Source organism: Heptranchias perlo, chromosome 20 (genome assembly GCF_035084215.1).
Source record: "Heptranchias perlo isolate sHepPer1 chromosome 20, sHepPer1.hap1, whole genome shotgun sequence".
NCBI lineage: Eukaryota > Metazoa > Chordata > Chondrichthyes > Hexanchiformes > Hexanchidae > Heptranchias > Heptranchias perlo.
In genome coordinates, this window is record NC_090344.1 from 43257704 (window position 1) to 43280403 (window position 22700).

Here is a 22700-nt window from a genome sequence, read left to right on the forward strand (position 1 = left end):
ATAAACCAGCAGTCGCTGACACCAAAAAATATAGACGTCATATCCGGTGTCAGTGTCGTCCGTTCCGCTGGAAACAGGAAGCTTTGCGGGGCGGAACGCCGATTGCTGATTTAAATCGATTTAAAAGTCTCGTTTTTCAGCGATTAGTTGCTGTGCGACTGCCCGGCGTGGACGGAAAGAAATGTACGGACCCGCGGGATCCGGTCTGTCAGGATCGCGCAGACGGCCCGGCGCCGGGGGCGCGCTCCCCAAACACACCGAGCGGAGCCTGGCGTCCGCGGTACCGGGCGCGCTCTCGGTGACCGCATTGTGCACGGCGCTGGCGGAACCTGCCTGGCTGCGCGCTCACGGGGGCGTGTGCCCGCGGCAGGAGCTCGGGGTCGCGGATGTGCTGGGGCACTTCGATTCTTCTCTGCTGGAAGGTAATGGATTCGGATGGGGAGGGGGGGGGGGGGGGGGGGAAATGATGCTCGGTTGGGCCTCAGTGCCCCTCGCTAGGGTAGGGTGGAGGACGGGGGGGGGAAATGATGCTCGGTTGGGCCTCAGTGCCCCTCGCTAGGGTAGGGTAGAGGACGGGGGGGGGGGGGGGGGGGGGGGATTCCTGCTTCTGATCACTGACCCAGACTAAAACATGTCTGTGTGTGTGTGGGGGCGGTTGGCTGAATGGAGCATCTATCGAGCTTGGTCATGATGCCCTCTCTCCACGTCCTGCCCACACTCGCAGTCTGGGCTCCAGCTGAGCAATGGTCACTTGGGACCTGGCACCTTTGAATTCTCGCTTGCAGGAGAGGGAGAAAAGATTAAATTTTTACCGTGCGCTTCGATCGAGGGAGCTCAGTGCAGACTTAAAGTCAATTGGAGGAAATGTTTCCCAGGTTCATAATAGCACCAGGTGCTTTATTTTGAAAATAATCGTTATGTAAAAATTTTTTTTTATTGTTGATGTGTTCACAGGTTTTGAATTGTTGTGTTTTTTTTTGACATGTGACTGTTGTTTCCCCCATTCTCACTCTGTAGATTACTGTATGAACCCTCAGACTGTGCTCCTACTGCGAGTCATCGGTGCCTTCTGTTTCTTGGGGATTATTTGCAGTTTGTCTGCCTTTCTGCTTGATGTGTTTGGACCAAAACATCCAGCGTTGAAGATTACCCGCAGATATGCATTTGCACATATTCTCACAGGTAGGTCAGAGTGAAACTAGAAGTGCTCAAATCTATTTGGAAGGTAGGTGTGGCTTCATTATCAATTCTTGCATAACCAGTTCAAAAGTAACTTGTGGCATGGTACATAATCCATCGCTCTGATCTCATCTCATCCTAGACCGTATAGCAGGAAGTTTTTAATTCAATAAAAAGGATGATGCAGCATTAACATGCAGTACAAAGGCATAGTACACAGAGGCTTGATTTCCCACTCACTTATTTCCTACTTGAGCTATGCTGAGAGGAGGAGGAGTTGTAACATTACCACATAGCAGAAGATTTGTCTTTGGGCTGTTCTTGCACGCATATTGGGGGCATTTCCTCTATCCTTTACATTAATTGCAAAGTTGGGTAAGTTTGGGATAGCAATGGTGTTGCCATTGTCAGTGTTTTGTGTAATGTGGTCAGTGCACTTTTTGACCTATTGTGGGAGTTCCCAGCAGTGTGTCCTGGCCCTTCATGCTCCACTCACTGGCTTTCCTTATTGTTACAGTTCTCCAATGTGCCACTGTGATTGGGTTCTGTTACTGGGCATCGGAGCTGATCCTAGCACTTCAGCAGCAGCACAAGAAATACCATGGTTCCCGTGTCTACGTGACCTTTGCAGTCAGCTTTTACTTGGTGGCAGGAGCTGGAGGAGCATCCATCTTGGCAACAGCTGCTAATCTTCTGCGGCACTACCCAACAGAGGAAGAGGAACAAGCACTGGAACTGCTGTCAGAGATGGAAGAGAACGAACCGTACCCAGTGGAATATGAGATAGTCAACCAGTTCCAGCCTCCCCCTGCCTACACACCCTGAGTATGAGGACACATTGCCATTTACTCATCTTAAATCTCACTTAACTTGACTCTTTGAACTTGTCCCTTCTGTTCATCCAGTGGACTTATTCATCTAGAGCAGCTACCTCCAACCCCCTCATCATCCTTGCAGCTCAGCTCACTGCTGATGTAATAGGGGGCCAGAAGCTACGGGGATACCCCATAGCTCGAAGTTTGTTGGTTGTTGTGCTCACTTGCTCCTCCCTGATGGATGACAAGAACCTTTCTGGGGTGGGGGTTGGAGTTCTCTTCTCTATCCTGTAAGCAAAATAATTGCTGTTCACATCACTTTAAAAAGAGGCAGTATCTTTTTAACCTGGAAAGGCTGAATTTGAACAGTTGTAAAAATTAAACTTAACATTTTTATAAATTTTTAAAAAACTTTTCTCTCTTACGGTGCTTTAAATAAACTAGAATCATGCTGTGCTTATCTGTTATTCCATTATTTACTATATTGCACAAGTACTTTGTATCATTTAAGTGGAATTTGTAAAGACTTTTTTTTAAAAGTTCAAATTCTTTTCAAAGGACGACATATGGACATTCTCTTTTCCTGGTTGTATATTGCAAGATACATGCCGCAATCAAAAGGATACTGTCTCTGTTGCTTTCTCACTCTCACCAAGCTTCAGCTTACTGTGACACCTCACTACTCACCGTTCACTCACTCGCTAACGTACAGTAGCCATGTCTACTGCTCACTTGCCTGACTTAATTCCAGGGAATATTTTCCATTGATTCAGTCAGAGAAGTGCCAGCACTGAGCTAGAGGAACCTTTCAGCAATTAGTAGAGGGGTTTACAGCTGTTCACAATATGGATTTGTTGCATTTTTCAGTATGTATGTCAAGCTGTGGAACTGATTAGTTGGGGTTAATTAACAACATTTAAAGTTTGACTATCGGTATTGCTGGACGTCTATGTTACCCTTCCCTACTGTCACTTTGGGATAGGGGAAGAAAGCACTTTATCAGATTGAAGGTAATACCGTGGTTGGCTTTTAGAAGACAATACCTGCCCATTCACACAGAGCACATAGCAACCCTATTTCTCAAGCTCAGGTTTACAAACATCAGTTGGTGTAAAGGAATATTGAAACTGTTCACCGTCAGACAACTGTAGGTTTTGGCAACTATTCAAGGTGATATCAGTTCAATGGTTTACTGACTGCTCTGTGCACAGATACACAATGGGACCTGTTGGATACAATCAGTATTAATGACTCACCATCATTTTAATGGTCAGTGGCATGAGTGGAATATAAATTTTAACGTGTGGCTTCTTGTATTGTTTTTTACCAGTTAAAAGGGTACACACAATGTAAATTTTACATTTTAACTACTACAGACCGATGCCAGCTGGTCGTATCACTATATTTGTTTTCTATTGTAGGTGAGCCCAGTTTTAGTGAAGTTGAGTGTTCCTAGCGCTGTGAAACTCCCAGTCGGGGAGTCAGACTCTGGGTGGATCAAAAAGACATTCTGTATTATTTGGCTCGTGGGAGGCAGTGCATTCACAAAATTGCAATCCCCTCACTCCCAAAACACAAATGAGCCTTAGAAATTGGGAGACGACATGGGGATACCCTGTATTGACAGAATTGCAGTAGCTGCAAGTGAGGGGTCAATCTAATGACCTACCTCGCTAGTTGATATAGCAAATGAGACCTGTTTAACAATAGAAAATGTGTATGCTCATCACATATGTTTTCTTTTTGTACAATTATCCATAACCAGTCATTTGGGAATGATCTATCAGCATCGCAAAGCTTCTGCTTCAAAGATTCTTGCAAAAGTATTTTATCATTGCCTCCTGACCAATTCTTGAGTGTTCTCACTTTGTTAATCCCAAGATTGATACTGTGGGAGCAACTGCCAGATACCGAAATGGGAAAGGGCTAGCTTTATGCAGCCTAGCTCCTGCATGTTATTCCCAAATTATTCTCTTTGTGTCCAGTCCCTGCAGGCACTTTAAACGTTGGAGGGTGGGCAGGGAAAGGAGAAGCTAAGGCACAACAGTTTAAGGTAGTTACATTCACAGAATGTCTAAATTCTGGATGGGACAAAGAACTTCCAATAATCATTTACAAGGCAAGTGCAATTAGACCACTGTCAACTGAGGGTTGTTGAGTTACTTTTCAATACCTATTCACCAGTTCACTATTGTCAACAGTTCAGACGAGTACATATGCCAGACTGCACCACCGTCTATCCTTGACTCAACAAGTAGGTGTAACTAACTGCCCATAACATTCTAAGGGACAAAGTACTCAGAATCTTCTCATGAATGGAAGAATAATTTCTCTGACTGACTGTGTGGGCTACAGCAGTCAGAAAAAATATCTACATAAAGTAAACAAGTATAGAGACAGTGCCAAATCCATTGCACAGTCTGCAAAATCAATGCATCAGGGACTAAAGAAAACTTCATATGAATTCTACAGTGGAAGGGTTGGCTGAAGCCTGTATCTGTACAGCTGATGACTTGTAATAAATATTGAAATGATCCAAGAATGAGTGGCATCCGTCAGTACAAGGAATTCATTTCTGCAAATCCCATGCCTGTACTCTGTTGATTATAAATATCTTTAGAAATAAACCTTTCAAGGTGGTAATTGGAGTGCTCTTTTAATCCTTCCATTTGAAATTTGAACAGTTAGAACTAAACTGCTACTAGATTTCTGATTGAATGAGATTTTATACCATTAGATGGAAGGGTCATTAAATGGAACCCGTCTCTGAAGTGGTACAGCTGGAAAAGATTGCTGGCCACCACCTCCAAAAGGAGCAAGAATGAACGAACAAACTCACATTTATATAGCACCTTTCACAACCTCAGGAAGTTCCAAAGTGCTTCACAGCCAATTAAGTATTTTTTTTGAGATGTAGGGAAATGCGGTAGCTAATCTGCACACAGCAAGGTCAAACAATCACCAATGAGAAAATGACCAGATCATGCTTTTAGTGGCGTTGGTTGAAGGATAAATATGGGCCAGGACACCAGGGAGAAATCCCCTGCTCTTCTTCGAATAGTGCCATGGGATCTTTCGTGTTTATCTGATGGAACATCCAAAAGACAGCACCTCCGACAGTGCAGCACTCCCTCAGTACTGCACTGAAGTGTCGACTCAAGCCTCTGGAGTGGGACGTGAACCCACAACCTTCTGACTCAGAGGAGAGTGTTACCAACCGAGCCAATCAGGAGAGGTTTACATTTATGCACCATCCACTTAATAAAATTAGCTACATTATGTTCCAACCTTAGAATGCGTGCAGCCTGCCTCCTGTACATTTATCCATATTTGTCCTTCACTATGAGTGTATGAAAAGACCATCCAACTTTAGTGACCTTTTGAGCCATTGATTTTAAATCAAATTATTCATTTAAAATCCTGAACGCCATTTGATAAGGTACAGCACTCAATGCAGTCCTTTCTTTAATCAATTTGTATAACAAATACATTAGCCAAAATAAGAGAAGTAAAGAGAATAAAAAAGACAAAAGACTTTGAAATGATCGTGGGATAATAGGTACAAATACTTATTGTGTTTGTCTGAAAGTCCTCTCTCTGCTAATATTAGCAGTGGTGTTAATCATTCAAAATAAATCCCAAGCATCATTTCAAGGTTGACAGGTTTTCCAAAAACATTCTTTACATTTCAGTGAAGGAGACACTCTGCCTCAGAAAGGCATCCATGAGGTGAGGTTACAGCCACGACGCAAGGCTTACTATCACTCGAGGAAAGATTTACAACTATGTACAGTCCCCTTCGACCATTCGTTTACAGCTATATACAGTCAGGATGTCTTTAGATTCCTTGTTTGATCACAACATCAGACAAATCTTTCTTTCCTTCGATTTCAAGATTCTGTAAGATAATAAAACACTCTTAAACATGCGACAGCTACCAAAGTCTCTCAGACCCCCACCTGATCCAGTGCACTTTCAGCCACCCCAGCCCTCACTAAACCTAACTGTGATCCAGTGCTCAGCCTCTCAGGAGCCCTGGTTCTCTGGCCTGTCACTTGCAGGTTGCAAGAAAGGACTAAATCCTTTGATACTCAACTTTTAGATATATGATGTTCAGTCACCCATGAAATATCTGGTGAAATAATGTTGTATGCATACCTTTTCATTGGCTAAATGCAGCAAACAGGCAAATGCCATGGGAACAGACAGGTTCTTTGCCATTGTACTGGGCAATCTGCAGACATAAAAAAAGTACTAATTGGAGACAAGCATCAGAGAGGCTACAGATGCACAATTTAGTGTACAGAGGCACAGGTATGAAGCTGGCTGATCTTCAGACCCTATAGACATTTAGTTCTGCTATGTTGGATATTGCGTTCCAAAAGAAGTTACCAACTGGATCAATCATTTGTTAAATTATAATTCTTCATTTAAGAATAAAATGAGACATATTCCTGGTGGTTAATTGAACAAAGACAGCACACCCTTAATGGAAGGATAATCCAAACAAGGCTAGATAAAGAAACAAACCTTTCAAACAGATTCTTGGTGATAGTTGTGAAGCTTTGCTGTCCTTTCACGGTCATTGCATTGACTTCCAGCTCCTCAGCCACCCTATTCTGCTTAATAAAAAAAGACAGACTTGTATTTATATCGCACCTTTCACGACCTGAGGACGTCCCAAAGCGCTTTACAGCCAATGAAGTACCTTTGAAGTGTAGTCACTGTAGGAAACGCGGCAGCCAATATGCGCACAGCAAGGTCCCACGAACAGCAATGTGATAATGACCAGAGGATCTGTTTTTAGTGATGTTGGTTGAGGGATAAATACTGGTTAGTACACCAGGGAATACTCTCTTGCTCTTCTTCGAAATAGTGGCATGGATCTTTTACGTCTACCTGAGAAGGCAGATGGGGCCTTGGTTGAACATCTCATCCGAAAGAAGGACCTCCGACAGTGCAGCACTCCCTCAGTACTGCACTGGAGTGTAAGCTTGAATTACATGCTCAAGTCTCTGAAGTGGGGCTTAAACCCACAAGCTTTGAGCATAAGACGACAAGAGCGCATTTTAAACAAGTTTCTAACAGGAAGTTTGCCTGGTATGTTGGTTGCAACTTCTCAGGGTAACTACGCCTGCAGCAACACAGCTTCGCACAGGAGTGCCCAGACTGAGTCTTATTACAGCTCTCAACCACTTTCCAACATTTGGTAATCCTATTCAGCACACCTCACCTTTCCACCTGGGACGTGTGTATTTCCAATCAGGAGATCCCACATGTTCTGCTTCAGTCTTTTCACATCCATCTTTTTTGCTGTTTTTGAATAATTCAACAGGATTTTGTTGACCTGTAAAGATTCAAAATATGAGGTTGGAATTGTTAACTTGTGCAGTTCATAGCCATCCTCTGCATTTCTCATCATTTCTTTTAACACATCCTGAAGCCCAGACTGTTACAAGAGCAGGCCTGCAGCTTTACCAGTGATGAAGTGTGTAACATAGTGACCCTCTGGGCAGGAGAATCACTGGGCAATGCTCAAATAAGAGACTTACTTGCACAGTGAAATCCCTCTTCCTCCCCCAAGAAACACTGCCCACACTTCAGAGTGATCAAACTTGTTCTTTTGCTGTACACTTCTCTCTTCTTCCTTATCTGTTACAAGTGGGTCAGGTTGGCAAAGTGTCACACATACCCACAAGAAGATTTGTTAATACCACTTATTTTCCAGTGCAGGGCCTGTTGAAGCCTCAAGTACAAGTGTTCCAACTACATCCATGCACAGAGGAGCTCATCCCCAACACTGCCTGAATATATAGCAAAGTAGCTTTGTAGTCTTGACTATAGCCTGCAACTCACTTACTTTCTGAGGCTCTGCCACTAGGTTTTCTCCTCCGTAGGTGGTGATGTTTAACCCCTTCCCAACTAGCTCCAAGCCATTCTCTTGCTCCATCGCAGCATCAGCTGTAATCTCAAAGGAGTCATTTGCAGCAACAAACCCATCATGCTCATCATCACTATCAATCTACAGAAAAAATAAAAAGGGAACCATGCTAAGAAAGGAATTAATTACCGTAACAAATTCAAAAGTAGTTCTTGATAACGTTGGCCATTTAAGAAACATCTGCAGAAGCTTAACAAGAAGTGTGTGAGCAATAGACACAGACCTGAGCTCTGGGGCAGAAGTTTGAAGTATCGTTGGGGTTGTTATAATCATATTCCCCGATTCTTTCATCTTGGTCCGAGCAGACATTTCGTTTCACGATCCGCTTTACCTGCAAACAGAGTCAATTTTGGTGAAAAGTTTCAGACTAGTCAAGATGAGGAAAGTAAACAGGAGAAAATGGAACCCTTAGTCCAACTTTGACACAGGGTGTCAGCATTACACACTCCTGGGTCAGGTTCACACAATTAGGTGGAGAATACAGAGACCTTTACCAAAATTATTTGATACATAAACGCTTCAGAGTGGTTCACAGTCCATTATTTAACCCCACTCCCAATGAGCTAACCAACATCTAGTCTACAGGCACAGGATAAGTTACTTTAATGTGTGAAATGTTTATCACTACAGTACCCTGAAGAATGCAGCAGTTGGGTCCCTTCCTCATACTCCAAGGGGCATACTACCCCTCCCAGCTATGAGAAAAGACCAACTACCTGTCAAACTGGTGCAGTAAGGGGTACTCTACAGAGATTGGGGTTAGAGTGGAGGGAGCATTACTCTCAGTCAGAACCCTGGGAGTACTTGATGAGACAGTACAGTGGGAGCTTTACTTGGGATTGCTCCCCATCTCTGAGGGAGACATTCTCATTTAAGTCATTTTCCTCCATTGTTTTTATTTGGTCACAATTCTAGCCATAAGGACAGGCAACTTGTTCTCGAGCCTCTTCCTGCCATTTGTGGGCATGGGGCAGTCCTCCCTCTCAATTTCCATCCCTATTGGGAAGCAGGTGGCTTCTCCACAGTGGAACAGCTAATAATGGAAACTCATCTCATGGATAATTATGGAATTGAACCCAGCTCCCATTACTCCAGGGCACTGTGTTTTCGACTCCTCTAAGGTGCCTTGACTTGTGAGCATGCAACAGTGATAGTGAAATGTGACAGAATGTTTTGACATGGCTCATGTTTCATTATTTTAATTTACTGGAAAATGTGCTCCATTTACCATGACAGAAGGTTTAAGGAACAAACGGTTAATGTTGTCTGGATCATAGTAGAAATCTGTAGGTAGCGTAGTCAGCTTTCTACTGTGTCGGTCTAATGCAGCTTTGGAGATTGTTGTGGCAGCCTGGAAGAAACAGAGCACAACAGTAATGGTTCATACATAGAACCTCTTCCCCCTTCCCCCCCCGCCAAAGTAACACCCCAAATGTTGACACTACCCCATGCAGGGATCCTCAACCCCTCCACACGAAATAAACCACAGGCCTATCCACTCCACACGTTTGTAGAAGAAAGCAGGTATACTGGAACAGGAGGAGGCCATTCAGCCCCTCGAGCCTGTTCCGCTATTCAATTACATCATAGCTGATCAGTATCAAAGTAGGAAGCGTCAATGTAGACAGACCTTCTTGGATGTACCACCACTGCATCTCACATACACTGCACAATCCCACTGCCAATGTCAGCATCGTCCTTCACTTCTCATTGTAATTATTCTCGAACTTTCTTGTCCCTTTGCTGCATCCTCCTTTTTGACCTTTTTCCCCCTCTTTTTACTGCTCTTTTTTTATTCTTCCCTGATAACTAAACAGTGGAACAAACTTCTCAGATCCCCCAGTCTTCCCTTCCCCTTAAAACCAAACTTAGCCACTCCACTTCCTGCTTCATCTGGTCATCTCTCCTTTTTAACCTTAGATATCCCCTGTATTATGGGCCTTAGGCCTTTATCAGGGCCTGTCAATTAAAATAAAAAAATACAGTCCCCTGTGCTACACACTCTAATGTTGTTATATACAAACCCTGGTCTCTCTGAAATGAGTCTCAAAATTGGTCTTCTCATTGAAGGCAATTTCAAGTGTTTTCTTTGCTTGCTTTTTCTTGTCTTTATCAGTGATGGCCTCTGCTGGAGAGAAAAAGCAAAGTCATTGAAGGTGCTGAGAATCACTAACACTCATTTTACAAGGAGCAGGTCCTTTTCTTATACCATTTCTGTGCTGATCACAGTACTCAGTTAATTCTCCGGCACTTCTGCTTCAGGTGTGGAATTCAGAGTATTTGCCTGACATTTAGTTAAGATTTTTAAATCAGTACAGATTGTGTGTCCCTTCCAATTAAATTTTCCTAGTGAAAATGCAACTCCTCACCATGAAAAAAATAAATTAAGCCATGGAGAAGCAATTTCCAAGGATCATTTGATCACAGTGAAATAAACACTGGCACAGGACTCACACTCGTGTGTACCTGCTATTACACTTACCTTTGTGGCGAGCTTTGAAATGCCAGTGGTTAGGCCCCGCCCACATTTTCATTATTCTGGGGCTGAAGTAGGAATATTCACCCGGCTGGTTTGAAAGCTGCACACATAGACTGTTGAAGTCCACATCGGTGAGAGGAATCACTTCTTTACTATGAATGAGATAGATTATCTTAATCAAGTGTTTTCCAATTTGGAAATATTCAGATGAACAGATTTTCAATCCCATGTTACTATTCCATCTCAGTGCACTTAACACACTGATTGGCCACTTCAGCGACCCCTTATTTTTATTCAAAATGATGACTTAAATTTAAATGAAACAGGTTTCTACTTGCAACAGTAATTGCCGTGACTGGTCAGTGTTTCTGGAGTTTGCTAAACACTTCCCTTACCCGCCTTGACAAGAGGCTTCTTGCTGGTCATTGAAATCCTGTCCCACCAGATCTCCAGCATCATCATCACAAATATCCCCATCAAAGTCATCCACTGGAGCATCACTGCCTCCCAGCTGATTATCTGCAAATTCCGGCTCTGCGTTCATATCGAATAAGTGGTTACTTTTCTTGAATTTCTCCATCATGGAAGAAATAGCCTGGGGGGCAGATAATGGACAATGTGGTGAAATATTCAGTTGTGGGTTTGTGCTTACAAACGACAGTATTGACAGGACTCAAAATGGTGGGTTACAAATCAATCTGAATGAGTTGGGGATAGAACTGGAGCAGAAGGATTTTATTAAATACACAAAAAGTAAAAGTTAGATTAATATTGAATTTTATAGTCCCTCAAAACCACACGAAATATATGAGCACAGTCCATTTACTGAAACAACTTCCACTGAGCAAGAAGGAATTCTCCCTCCCAGTCATCTGGTCAGTCTTCCACTTAACCGTTCTGAGAACAACAGTAGAAGTCTGAAATAGTAATACCACAATCCATATGCAGCACCAAACATGAATAGCCAGCAAGACAACGGACACATTCAGCTCAGCCAATTTCTTTTGCAGAAAACATTTAAGATGCCAGAACTGTTTATTCTACTAATATACATATAGCGGCATGATGAGACTAGTGCTGGAGAGGATGTCATAAATGCAAGAGACTGCCTGTGTTACCTGATTGTGGGCCTCACTGTCCCACTTTGCAAACTGAAAATCTTCAAATGTAGGACAGATGGTCTTGTCTTCCAGAGACTGCTGAAGGGCTGTTAGAAGTTAAATGAAAAGAGTGTTTTAACTCAGATATAACTCAAAAGGGCAGTTTACAGATAAGCACAAGGGAGTAAAATCCTGTTGCATGCAATATGTCTGGACACAAGGGTGAGGCCAGAAACCAGAGTGAATAGAAGGCTGATATAGCAAAACTGGATTCTGATATGATTATACAAAAGGACATAGTCAGGAATTAGTTGCAGTTGGGATTGTTCAGGTGGCAGCGGCTCGATTGATGACTTTTAATGTCTCCTGTAAAACCACCTACTCTAACTCACCCCCATAAGAAATGGTGCTGGGTGATATGCACCAAGCCACAAAGAACAAGAAAGACTCCAGTTTGAGCACTGGCCTGCATCCAGGCAGTTGCGACACACAACTACATCTATTCTCGTGGAGCTAGGGAGAAGGAAGAGGAAAAAAAAATCAGCCAAGGTTCCCAGTACAAACGATGCCAATTGCAAGCGAATGCATAGATAGTAATGAAGACAAGGGAAGTATCAACTCCGATGCCCTCCTTGGATGAATAACCTATTGACGTTTCCTGTCCAGGCTCACTCATGGAGAATGGCCACTTGGGATGGTTGCCAGAGGGTTGCTTTCAGTTATGGACTGTACGCCAGGTCAGGAGAGGAAGAGGAAAGGGAACAAATAATTTAAAAAATGACTATCTGCTGGAAAAACTCATCAGCAGGGAGATTTATGATCACTGCCAAGTAGGGCAGCCACACCAAGGGTTCACTCGCCAGCTGGACGAATATGCCACCAGATTCCAGGGCCGTCTGTCACTAATGTGGCAACCAGTTACGAAGTGACACATGCCCATAGCGGACTGGTGCCATCCCCATCCCTGATACTGTTCATCATATAAAGAAAGCTGACTGTTAATTACATGTTAGAGAACTAACTGTGGGCCCAATCAGCAATTCAGCAGTCACCCAAACTGTCTTGTTCTGGCATGTCACAGTGACACTTACAGTCCAGTGACTGGAGAACCTTTACTGGAAAGATCCAATAACAGCCCAAACAAACAGAGGAGGCTATACTACTTGTAAACAGATTGTAATCACTGTCCAAGTGACTGAAGCATGCAACCGCATACAGTGGATTACAGGAGGAAGAGGAGAAGATAAGATAGAAAAACTGCTGGGTATACTGGACTTGTAAAAGTACTTCTGCAGACACAGAAATGTTACTATTCAGCAATATTTTTCTTAAACTTGCCTCCAAGGTCAGATATCTCCACGTGGCCAATAGGTGGCAATTCTGGTGCAGGACCAGTTTGAATAAGCTTGACATCTGAATCAAACAGCAACTGAGCAGAATGTCCATACATCTGGAGATTAACCATGAAAACCCCCACCGTGCTGCATTCATCAAACAACGAGGCAGCTTTCTGAAACATTGGGTCAATCTACAAAATACAAGGCATCCATTAAACTTCACCTGCGGTGTGTTCTGAACTAGTATTCTTTTGTTTGGCTTCTTAAAACAAAGAGGTGTCCATCTTCCTTTCCTCATTCATCATTTAAGTTTTAGTAAAATATTGAAAAATGCAAGTTGCTATCCAATATCTTAATTTCATCAGGTCACAAAGAATGGTGTTAAAATTGTTACTTGGAAAAAGATCTGCATTCCATGGACTACAATTACATAATTCAATGGGACAAACACCCAGAGAAGATTCTAAAATTTATAAAAGGAAATGAGAACCTCCTTCAACTTCCTGATGCACAATATCACAGTTCCAAGTTAATGTAAAAAAAAAACAGGGTTCCTGCACCTGATTGGTAATCAGTGATTCCTGCTGGAAGGGTGCACATATGGAGTCAAGGAGGACAGGGTTCAGCAGAGCCACAATTCCATCCATGATTCAACAACCTGCCGACCCTCACCATCAAGGCTTACACATGAAGAACGACAACTTGGGTCAATAGCAGAGACTGAATCATATGACCACCTTCACGAGAGGAAAAATAATCTCACCTCACACTTCATGTCTCTCGCTCCATACGTGATGTTGCTCAAGTTCTGTTCAATGGTTTTGTATGAGTGCTTCTTTTTGTGTTGTTTCTGAGAACCTTTTGCGTTCTCCTCAGAAGAACCAGGATTTACCTCTACACAGAGAAAGCACAGTCATAATACGTTGTAAAATTTATAAAAGGAAACCAGAGCCTTTCCCAGCTCCCTAATTCACAATTAATATCACAATTCTAAGTTTATATGTTTATACAAGGGAACCAAAAAAAAATCTAGCATTTCACACTAAGATAGGGCTTTTCTCATCTTTTAATTGCTGCACTTGTGATTCAATGATGCAACCAAGTGTTGAGGAGTAATAAAACTCAATTTTCCTTTTAAACAAAAAAGAAGATATAAAATTGCAGCTGCTCACCTGCACCTTGCTCTTCAGAGTTCTTCCCCAATCCACCCAGGACCCTGAACACATCTGAATGCACAGCATCCACTCTCACAGCATAGATCTTAGCACTCGCATCCAAAGTGCCAGCTGCCATCTGCAATCCGTTAGAGTACCAGGTTAACAAATCAGTGAGACACTTGCAAGTTACTTCAGTTAACTATTAGCAAAATAGATTAAATTACCTACTGTATATACAGTCATTTACATTCATACATTGAAGTTCAACCTCCATATACAAACACTCCATTATACAATTAAGAAAATCATAGGACATTGTCCCTCTAAGACTTGGATATGACCATAACCAATAAAGATGAAGCATCTGTGCTGGGTATCTTGAGCAGCCACATCGTGCACGTAAGCAGCTTTCAGTTAGAATTCAAAGGACACTTATGTGACTACCAAGAGCTTGAACATATCTCGAATCATAACTAACTAGGTATTCTAGCTTTCCTGGGGCACTCAGAACTGTGCTGTTTTGGAGAAGAGATTAGTTGAGCCAAATGTCTAAGTGTGGGAAGAGATAATGGTGCCATTGTCAGGAAGGCTGCTTCGACTGACAAGCATTTCAGTCTGGGTGGTGACATCATGACAAATGGGTATCGGTCGCTCACTCTCACTATATTCGACTCCAAGAACTTTTGATGGGGCAAACCAAAATACGCATTACTGAGTTTCAGTTACCTGAACCCGTGACCTGAAGGTTACCATCTTTGACAACCTGTGAATAAAGTAGTTCAAGATGCTGAGGACCAATACGGGCAAGAAACCTGTCATTAGCTGAACAGCATTTCCTGCAGACAGGTGTACTTCTGTCTGTAATGTTATTCTGCACCCTTTGCTGATAGACTGAGTACTAAATGTGGCTGGTAATAACTTCCTATGTCACGTATCTTACTCTTTGACCTCTCTTTGGAAGTACAGGGTTTCTACCCTAGTCAGATTTCCCATTTGTTGTACTTGGAATATTGAAGATGAAAAACACAACAGGTGAAGTGCACTAAGAACCATGACACTTGAAGCTGATGCACACCTTGACTCGGTCAATGGTTTACTGTTCGTACTGTGGTCCTGGGAATGGCTGTCATCCATCCTACTTCATCTTTCTTACCTGGGGCTCTTGTACTTTTATATTTCAAAAGTGGTCTCGACCTGCAATGATCGAGATAGAGCTCAAACGATAGCAATACAACTTGCTCATTGTGTCTAGACTGAAACTGCGAAAACAAGGTGCAGTGCTGATAGTGAATCTGTCTGGCAGATAAAAGTCCCTGCTTTGGAGCAGAGGGCCCAAGTAGAGGGATCGTCAGAAGAGAGACGGCAGGGGGAAACTAAGAAAAAATTATAACCCATTCAAGACTTGCATGTTGTTGCATTCGAAGGCTTTCCACTGATGTAACATCTTATTTGCTCAAGAGCTGGGACAATGGACTCCAAAATCTTCTGTCAAAAAGGATTTGCAATAACCAACATCTTCTGAACTAATTACAAAGAATCACAGGGCACATCTCAAGCACTTTCCCTTTACATAGACTAACAGTAGACTACTAATGAGATATAATCCAAACTATAGAGCAAGTTAACAGAGATCGTATCAGTCACATGGCTACTGTGAAGTTGCAGCCACTCCAAAGGGATTGTCTGGCCCTCCAGCAAAGTCACTGGAGGGACATTATGCGAATCAATTGAATAAGATCTTACATATTGTACGCCTTTCTAACCTTGAAGTTGGTGAGTTCAGATTCCTTCTCCTTGAGGAGGTCAGCCATGTAATCAATCAGGTGAAGACCAAAGGCATTCTTCGTGGTGATTTTCTAGAGAGTCACAGAATATTATAGTACTGCCACAAATTCAGGTCTGCTGCAAATATCTTCTTAGATTCAGTGGCGTCAGTCACTCCCTTAAGTGGCCTGAGTACCTACTTTTTGTAAAAAAAATGGAAACTTAACTCCCACTGCCTTATACCTACTTGTGCAATAGCAGGACCCAGGAACGTAACAAGGAACTCCTTCATGATCTGGACTGGATCTCCGTGTCTTGTGCATGTGTCCTCCTTCAATCCCGCCGAAGGTGGGTTGAGTTAACACTAGGTGCAGCCTGCTGCTGCTTGATTGACCGTATGATTTTAAATAGCCTCTTTCCCAACCCAGAGAGATCAAAAGAGTCCTTCAACACCAAGGTACTAGGTGTCTCTCTGAATAACCAGATGTGTCAATGTACTGGCCGTTGTCTAGTTTCTCAAATAAATATCTCCCCATCTCACAAATTAATTGCAATTTATCTGCCTACAGATCTGCACCCATCCAGGGGTTGTCTTGAGAAACTTGTAGGCAAGCTTTTGCTCAAAACTCATTTTAACAAAGCTCAAGTCCAAGTCATTTAGATGAAAAAATGGATAAAAAATCCCAAACTGTAACAAGCATTTTGTCATGTCAATATTTCCCAGGATGAATGCCACTGACTGTTGCTGCATAGGAAAAGCATCCACCATACTACACCAGCATTATCCCACAAAATTAATAAATGCTGGAAATAAACAGCAGGGCAAAGGGAAACCTTAATCTGCCTTTTTTCTGTTTCAGATGCTGACAGACCTGCTGTACATTTCCAGCATTTTCTGTTTGTTTCAGACTTCCACTACTTGTACTTGTTAAGATAAATGACCAGTTGAACTTTAATGGTGTTGTTGAAGGAATAATGTTGGCCAAGATGCCCGGACAGCTCCCTGTTATTTGCATAGTTTTTAAATCACCTGAACAGGTAGACATGATCTCAAGCCTCATCTGAAGGATGGCAGTTCTCACAATGCAGCACTCCTTCAGAACTGCAATGGAGTGTCCGCCTAGATTGTGGACAAAGGATGATCCTTTCAAAGTGATTCAAGAAGTACTGGGTTATTCGAGCTACAAGACTCAGGAGTATAAGATGGCCTATTTTCCTTTCTAAACATGAAACATTTTGAGATTGCAAAGGACAAACTGGTTCAATACTAAAGTAAGCACAAAGATCGCCATTGACTTACATTTTCAGAACACAGTTTGATGCAGGTAGAGTAATGTTCAGATATCTGATTATTTGACAGCTTGGCTTCAAATGATTGTGGGGTCCCCCTGCAACAATGAATGAAAGTCAGAATGAGTTAGTTCAGTGCACAGGAGCTGCTCATGCACTGCTCAGCATCCAGCCAAACTGAGAGAGAAGAAACATCACACCAGCGAAGCCAGTAACCAATACTGTCACAACATGTAATTATAATTGGAGGAGCCCAGAGGATGCCAGGGCTTCAGGAGGAAGAAAAAGAAAACATAGGCACTGTCAGTTATAGAGCAGTAAGGCTTACATTGAGGGAAGACAAAGACTTCTGCTCCTGACTATCCAGAGATCCTTGTTGGAAAGTGAACTTGTGTACATGTTAAGTGAAGACAAAAAGAAACAAAACACTGAGCCCTACCTTTGCACTGGGGATTCCAGCGGGCTCTCTATGCCACTCAGCTGTAGGTCGGTCACCTTGGAACGTCTCCTCTCCCTCTTTTCACGTTCATCATCATTTGCTGCAACATCCATTTTTATGGAGGTCCTTATGCTCTGAATAGCTTGTCGCTTTGTAGCCGGAGAAATAAAAATATGGTCAGCAGAGTCCACTCGGGACTCTGGTGTGGAAGTATTCATTTTGTCCTGTAAGAAACAAACACTAGATAAGAATACTAACAATTGTCAAATCTCTTTACCAAGGCAAAACAAGCCCCGTTCAATCCCTCAAACCAGTAGTATTAAAATACTGAAGTAAAATTACAACATGAAAGAAATACACAGTGGGTCCATCAGCATTTGAAAAGAAAGAAGACAGTTTATCATTTTGGTTGTGCACACTTCATCAAAACAAAAATGTCTCAACTGATATCAAAAGGGACCTACAAAAGCAATCCAGTTACAGGATGGCAGAGCCAGTGCTCAGTTTTGCTATCACCACAATTTAGTTACACTACAATAAAGTGAAGTGTGCTCTGGACCCGAGTAAGATGGTATCTCTCCCATTGTCTAAAATGTATGTCTCTCAACTTACTCTTATCCTATGCCATCTTACTTAGCCACCTTTCGTAACTCCTTGGAATCACTCTCGTATGCACTCTGCTCCTAAGAAAAGTGATCCAGTGGCCTTTATCTGTCACCCTATTTTCCCTCACTTTCTAAGCTGCCATTAGATTATCCATGATCACCAGTACGTTTTTCAGCATAGTGGTTCCACTAGCCATCATCTTGTCTGTTACACATCTTCTGAACCCTCTGGTAAATCATCTGTCACAGCCTTGACTGGAAGTGAGACCACACACTTTTAAACCAGCTGTCAGGTGGACTCCCACCAAAGCTATGTTGATGGCTATTTTGTTTCTTCCCAAATCACTTTATCTGGGGCAGTAGATGACTCATCTCTATTTTCAACTAACTTGGAGGCTGTCTCTCTCTCGAGCACTGCCCTCTTTGCTATCCTACCTCCTTCATATCAATGATCTTCTCTCATCAAACCTGTTTCACTCTCGGTGATTCCACTCCAGATTCATCCAACTTGTTTCAATTTGTACACCCTCAGTGCATACAATCTCCAGTCATAACAGTGCTATGGCTGAATTGACTTTATCTCATCCACGCCTTTCAAAGAGGCAACAAAAATCTTGGTTATCTTCAAAAACAATTTACCCAGAGAGTGGTAAGAATGTGGAACCCGCTACCACAAGGAGTAGTTGAGGCGACTAGCATAGATGCATTTATGGAGAAGCTGGATAAGCACACGAGGGAGAAAGGAATAGAAGGATATGCTGATAGGGTTAGATGAAGTAGGGAGGGAGGAGGCTCGTGTGGAGTATAAACACCAGCATAGACCAGTTGGGCTGAATGGCCTTTTTCTGTCCTGTAGCCTCGACGTAACTATGTAATTACTTCAAGTCTCATAAGTCTAACCAACATAGAGAACCTCGTGCCTTTGGCTCTGCCCGTAATCCTTTATCTGTTGACTTCTTGGCCTCACCACTGCTGCTGACTTCAATTGCTAAGACCTTTAGAATAAATTGCTTGCGTATCCAGTTTGGATTTGCTACAGGCATTCAAAAGGGAGCTGGATGAGTTCCTGAGAGAAGCTAACATATCTACAGATAGAAGATTGGTGAGTCACTGAGGGTTATGTTACCCAGTCAATGGAGTTTGCCTGATCGCCTTCAGGGGTCGGAGAGGAACTTCCCAGAGTTTTTTCCTCAATTGGGCTATAGTTTTTCTTTGTTTTTTTAATTTATCAGAAAATTGCTTAGTTGTGCGGCGCACTACGCATGCGTTTGGGAAATAGGGGGGTAAGGGGGGGGGAAGATGGTGAATAGAAGTTACACCATGCCAGAATGGACCAGCTGGTCTTTACTTGTCCTTTTCCATATGCCTGCCTTGATGAAGCCCTATTTTCCTCTTTTGTACCTAACGCTTTTTCGCCTCAACAACTCTTACCCCTCTATAAAACCCAAGTTTGTCCCAAGACTTGACCATCACCTCAAATGCAGGTAGCTCATCCAATGCTTTGCTTGTACTTCTGAACAGAATACAAGAAAAAGCTTGTCTATGATGTTGTGAATCCTCTTGCCTGTAACATGTCTTTCTGTCACAAACTTTCTAGATTCTCTTATTGTATCAATACTATGATCCATGCTCGTATGAACTCACCTGTTTTGTCCCTTCTAAGCTCCAAATACACTCTCCTAGGTATTCTTCTTCCTCTTTGTACTTACGGTGTTAAAAATCAAGTGTTATCACAAAGTCTCCCACACTAATATGTTCTTTCCAGAATCTCAAAACGATGGAGCTCCTTACCTCCCACCATTCTTTTCTCATACACTTCTTCAAAACCCCAAGACTGGTGTGTTCGAAACACAATGAATCAGGACACTGCCTTAATTTATTCCTCTCATCTTGGAGGTTTCCTGTATTATATGTTTTGGTCCCTCAATCTTAAAAAATGCACTGGATTTAAATTGCAATCATCCTGGATTCTGGCAGCAAACTATACAAATACTCTAGGAACAACAATAGCTGTCAGGTAGTCTGTAAGAATCTGTGGCCTGGATAGTATCAGGATCATTTAATATTGCTAAACAGGTGTGTGATGAAATCAACAGAATGTCTTGTAAAATAAAGAAAGAACTTGCATTTTTATGCCTTTCATGACCTCAACACATCATGCTATTACAATGTCAGGAAAGATGGCAAGGTCCCACAAACAGCAATTATAAAAATGACCAGATAATCTGTTTTAGTGATGTTGGTTCAGGGATAAATATTGGCTAAGACACTGGGAGAACATGGAATTTTTTTTGAAGTCCACCGGAGAAAGCAGATGGGGCCTCAGTTTAATGTCTCATCCGAAAGACAGTAACAATGCCTCAGTACTGCACTGGTGTCAGCCTACATTATGTGGGAGGAGTGGGATTTGAACCCACAACCTTCTGACTCAGAGGTGAGAATGCTACCACTAAGCCAAGGCCGACACCTTCTGCTAAAGCTGCCATATTTTGCCAAATGCAGAACTGGACAGGGGCTTCAATCATGGTTTGAATTTTAATGTTTGTTTTACTGTTGATAAAAATCCATTGAAAACTTTACCCTCAATAATGAATATCTCCACAACACAAGACATATACTCCAGCAGATCAAATGTGAGCACACTTAGTATCCCAATTAAATCTTACTGTTCCAGAGAGTAGACTCAAAAACTGAACGATCAGGTTAAAATTTAGGCAGGTAGCAACCCCATGTAACAGCAGCAGCTTGCATTAAGTGCCTTTAATGTAAAAAAATCATCCCCACCGTGCTTTACAAATGCAAAAAGACATTACAAACAATTTATAGTAATAAACCAAGGAAACAATTTCTTCTGATTGTACCTGAAGCCAGTTGGATTTTGATTTTTTTTTCAAAATTCTCTCCCCAGCCTGCTTCCCTCGCTGAGGCTGTCCCAGCCTACATTTACATTCAGCCCAATATAGCAAAGTAACATGTTGAAAGATCTGGCCATGAGAAATTTTTACTCCAAAATCCCAGAGTATTTTCATACAGGTACAAGCTATGCCTTCCTTACACTCCTTCTCCAGAGTTGGCTGACAAAAGCAAATGTCCCTTTCTATCTCCCTCTAATGTACATTTTTAATAAGATTTTCTCAAACTGACCATTCTTCTTTGTGGTCTGACTGCTACCACCTTCAGTTTCCCTCCTTCGGGTTTTTGCTTTCCTTCAAATTTCTAATCTTCTTTCGACTCATATTTTGGGTTTTCTGATATACTTGTGTATTGTTTTTAATTTATCTATTCAAATTGTTTCTACCCCTAGTGAGAGCTCTGTAACTAGCAGTATTCCTCCCTAGTGTCATACGCTATCCAGGTAGCAGCAGTTCGAACAATTGTGAGCCATAGAAAAGATACAGCACAGAAGGGGGCCATTCGGCCCATCGTGTCCGCGCCGGCTCGAAGAACAACCAGGTGCCCATTCTAATCCCACCTTCCAGCACCAGGTCCGTAGCCCTGCAGTTTACAGCACTTTAGGTGCAGGTCCAGGTACCTGGCAACTCCATTTCATTTTGCATGTTTATTTCCCATTCATGTTTGTCCTGTTTCTATTTTAGGGGCCTGGAAGTTTGGAAAGTATTGTTCTTAGCGCTGTTGCATTATTGATGCTGAAATCCTAAATTGAAACAGGAAGACCTATTTAGGATCTGCAGCTCACTAAACGCGTCCTTTAACTTTATATGTGGTCCGAGAGACTCCAAGTGGTTCAAGAAGATAAATAAAAGGTTTGGCCATTCCCGCAGGCTGCCTGTCCCGCTCTGGGTGCGCGGTGCATTCCAGCGCGGAATGACTGCGCGCGGCCCGCGGGTCACCGCGCGCTCACACCAACTTATCGGCTTACTGTCAACACACAATTTCCGGCCGTTACTCAGTATCAGTGCCCGCAATTTTCCGCCGGTGCACACCCGCTAGTTTCAAATAAGAAACGACGGGAGAGAGAGAGAGGCCTAGTTCTCTTCACCCGCCCAAATCTGAAACTACACGCCCAGATCGAACGGGTCCTATCACTAACCTGGGGCCTGGAATGGCGGTTAGCCGATGCCACTAGTTCATTAATTCCACAGGCCCTTCCTCCCCGGACTCGCAGATCGCTCCGGTCCCGATTTCTTCGGTTTTTATCGCTTTGCGACGTCCGTTATTTTCATCGAAATTCAAAATTTCCCGCGGCTCGACTGTACGCATGCGTGGCTAACCGAGGGCGCGCGCACGCGCAATGCTTAAAGGGCCACATTTGGAGCGGACAGCCGTCGGTTGGATTGTGGAAATGTGTGAAATAATGAAGAACTGTTTTTCACACCCAAGTGTGTTTTCACAAAAGTCAGCAGGAGTCTGTCACGCATAGAAACTCATCACTGAGTCTGCAAGGTAACTATGAACGAGGAAGGTCATTCAGCCCATCTTAATTAATCCATCTAGAAAGATCGCACAGCCCACACATAGAATCATAGAAAGGTTACAGCACGGAAGGAGGCTATTTGGCCCATCGAGTCTGCGCCAGCTCTATGCACGAGCAATCCAGTTCGTCCCACTCCCCTACCCTATCCCCGCAGCCCTA

General features: G+C 42.8%; 2 protein-coding genes across 5 annotated transcripts; one reads left to right on the plus strand and one right to left on the minus strand.

The window, feature by feature from the left end:
- The first annotated feature begins 37 nt into the window (after positions 1–37).
- Positions 38–4637, plus strand: tmem127 (transmembrane protein 127). The gene is made up of 3 exons (XM_068001099.1): positions 38–422; positions 1018–1182; positions 1697–4637. Exons 1-3 carry the CDS (start codon positions 182–184, stop codon positions 2002–2004), a joined length of 714 nt encoding a protein of 237 aa, XP_067857200.1. The 5' UTR covers positions 38–181; the 3' UTR covers positions 2005–4637.
- A 788-nt stretch (positions 4638–5425) lies between these two features.
- On the minus strand, positions 5426–22322 carry ncaph (non-SMC condensin I complex, subunit H). Of its 4 annotated transcripts, none has more exons than XM_068001104.1 (18): positions 22158–22322; positions 17502–17725; positions 17073–17160; positions 15772–15864; positions 14024–14144; positions 13615–13745; positions 12853–13042; positions 11533–11621; positions 10810–11009; positions 10418–10566; positions 9960–10060; positions 9164–9286; positions 8159–8266; positions 7855–8016; positions 7228–7341; positions 6525–6613; positions 6153–6228; positions 5426–5892 (listed from the first exon to the last, which is right to left on the minus strand). In XM_068001104.1, the coding sequence occupies exons 2-18, from the start codon at positions 17717–17719 to the stop codon at positions 5833–5835; spliced, it is 2112 nt and encodes a 703-aa protein (XP_067857205.1). In that variant the 5' UTR covers positions 17720–17725; positions 22158–22322; the 3' UTR covers positions 5426–5832. The 4 variants fall into 4 exon arrangements, with proteins under 4 accessions (XP_067857205.1, XP_067857204.1, XP_067857203.1 ...); XM_068001103.1 differs by having other exon boundaries at positions 6525–6616; XM_068001102.1 differs by having other exon boundaries at positions 9960–10063.
- Positions 22323–22700: the final 378 nt, after the last annotated feature.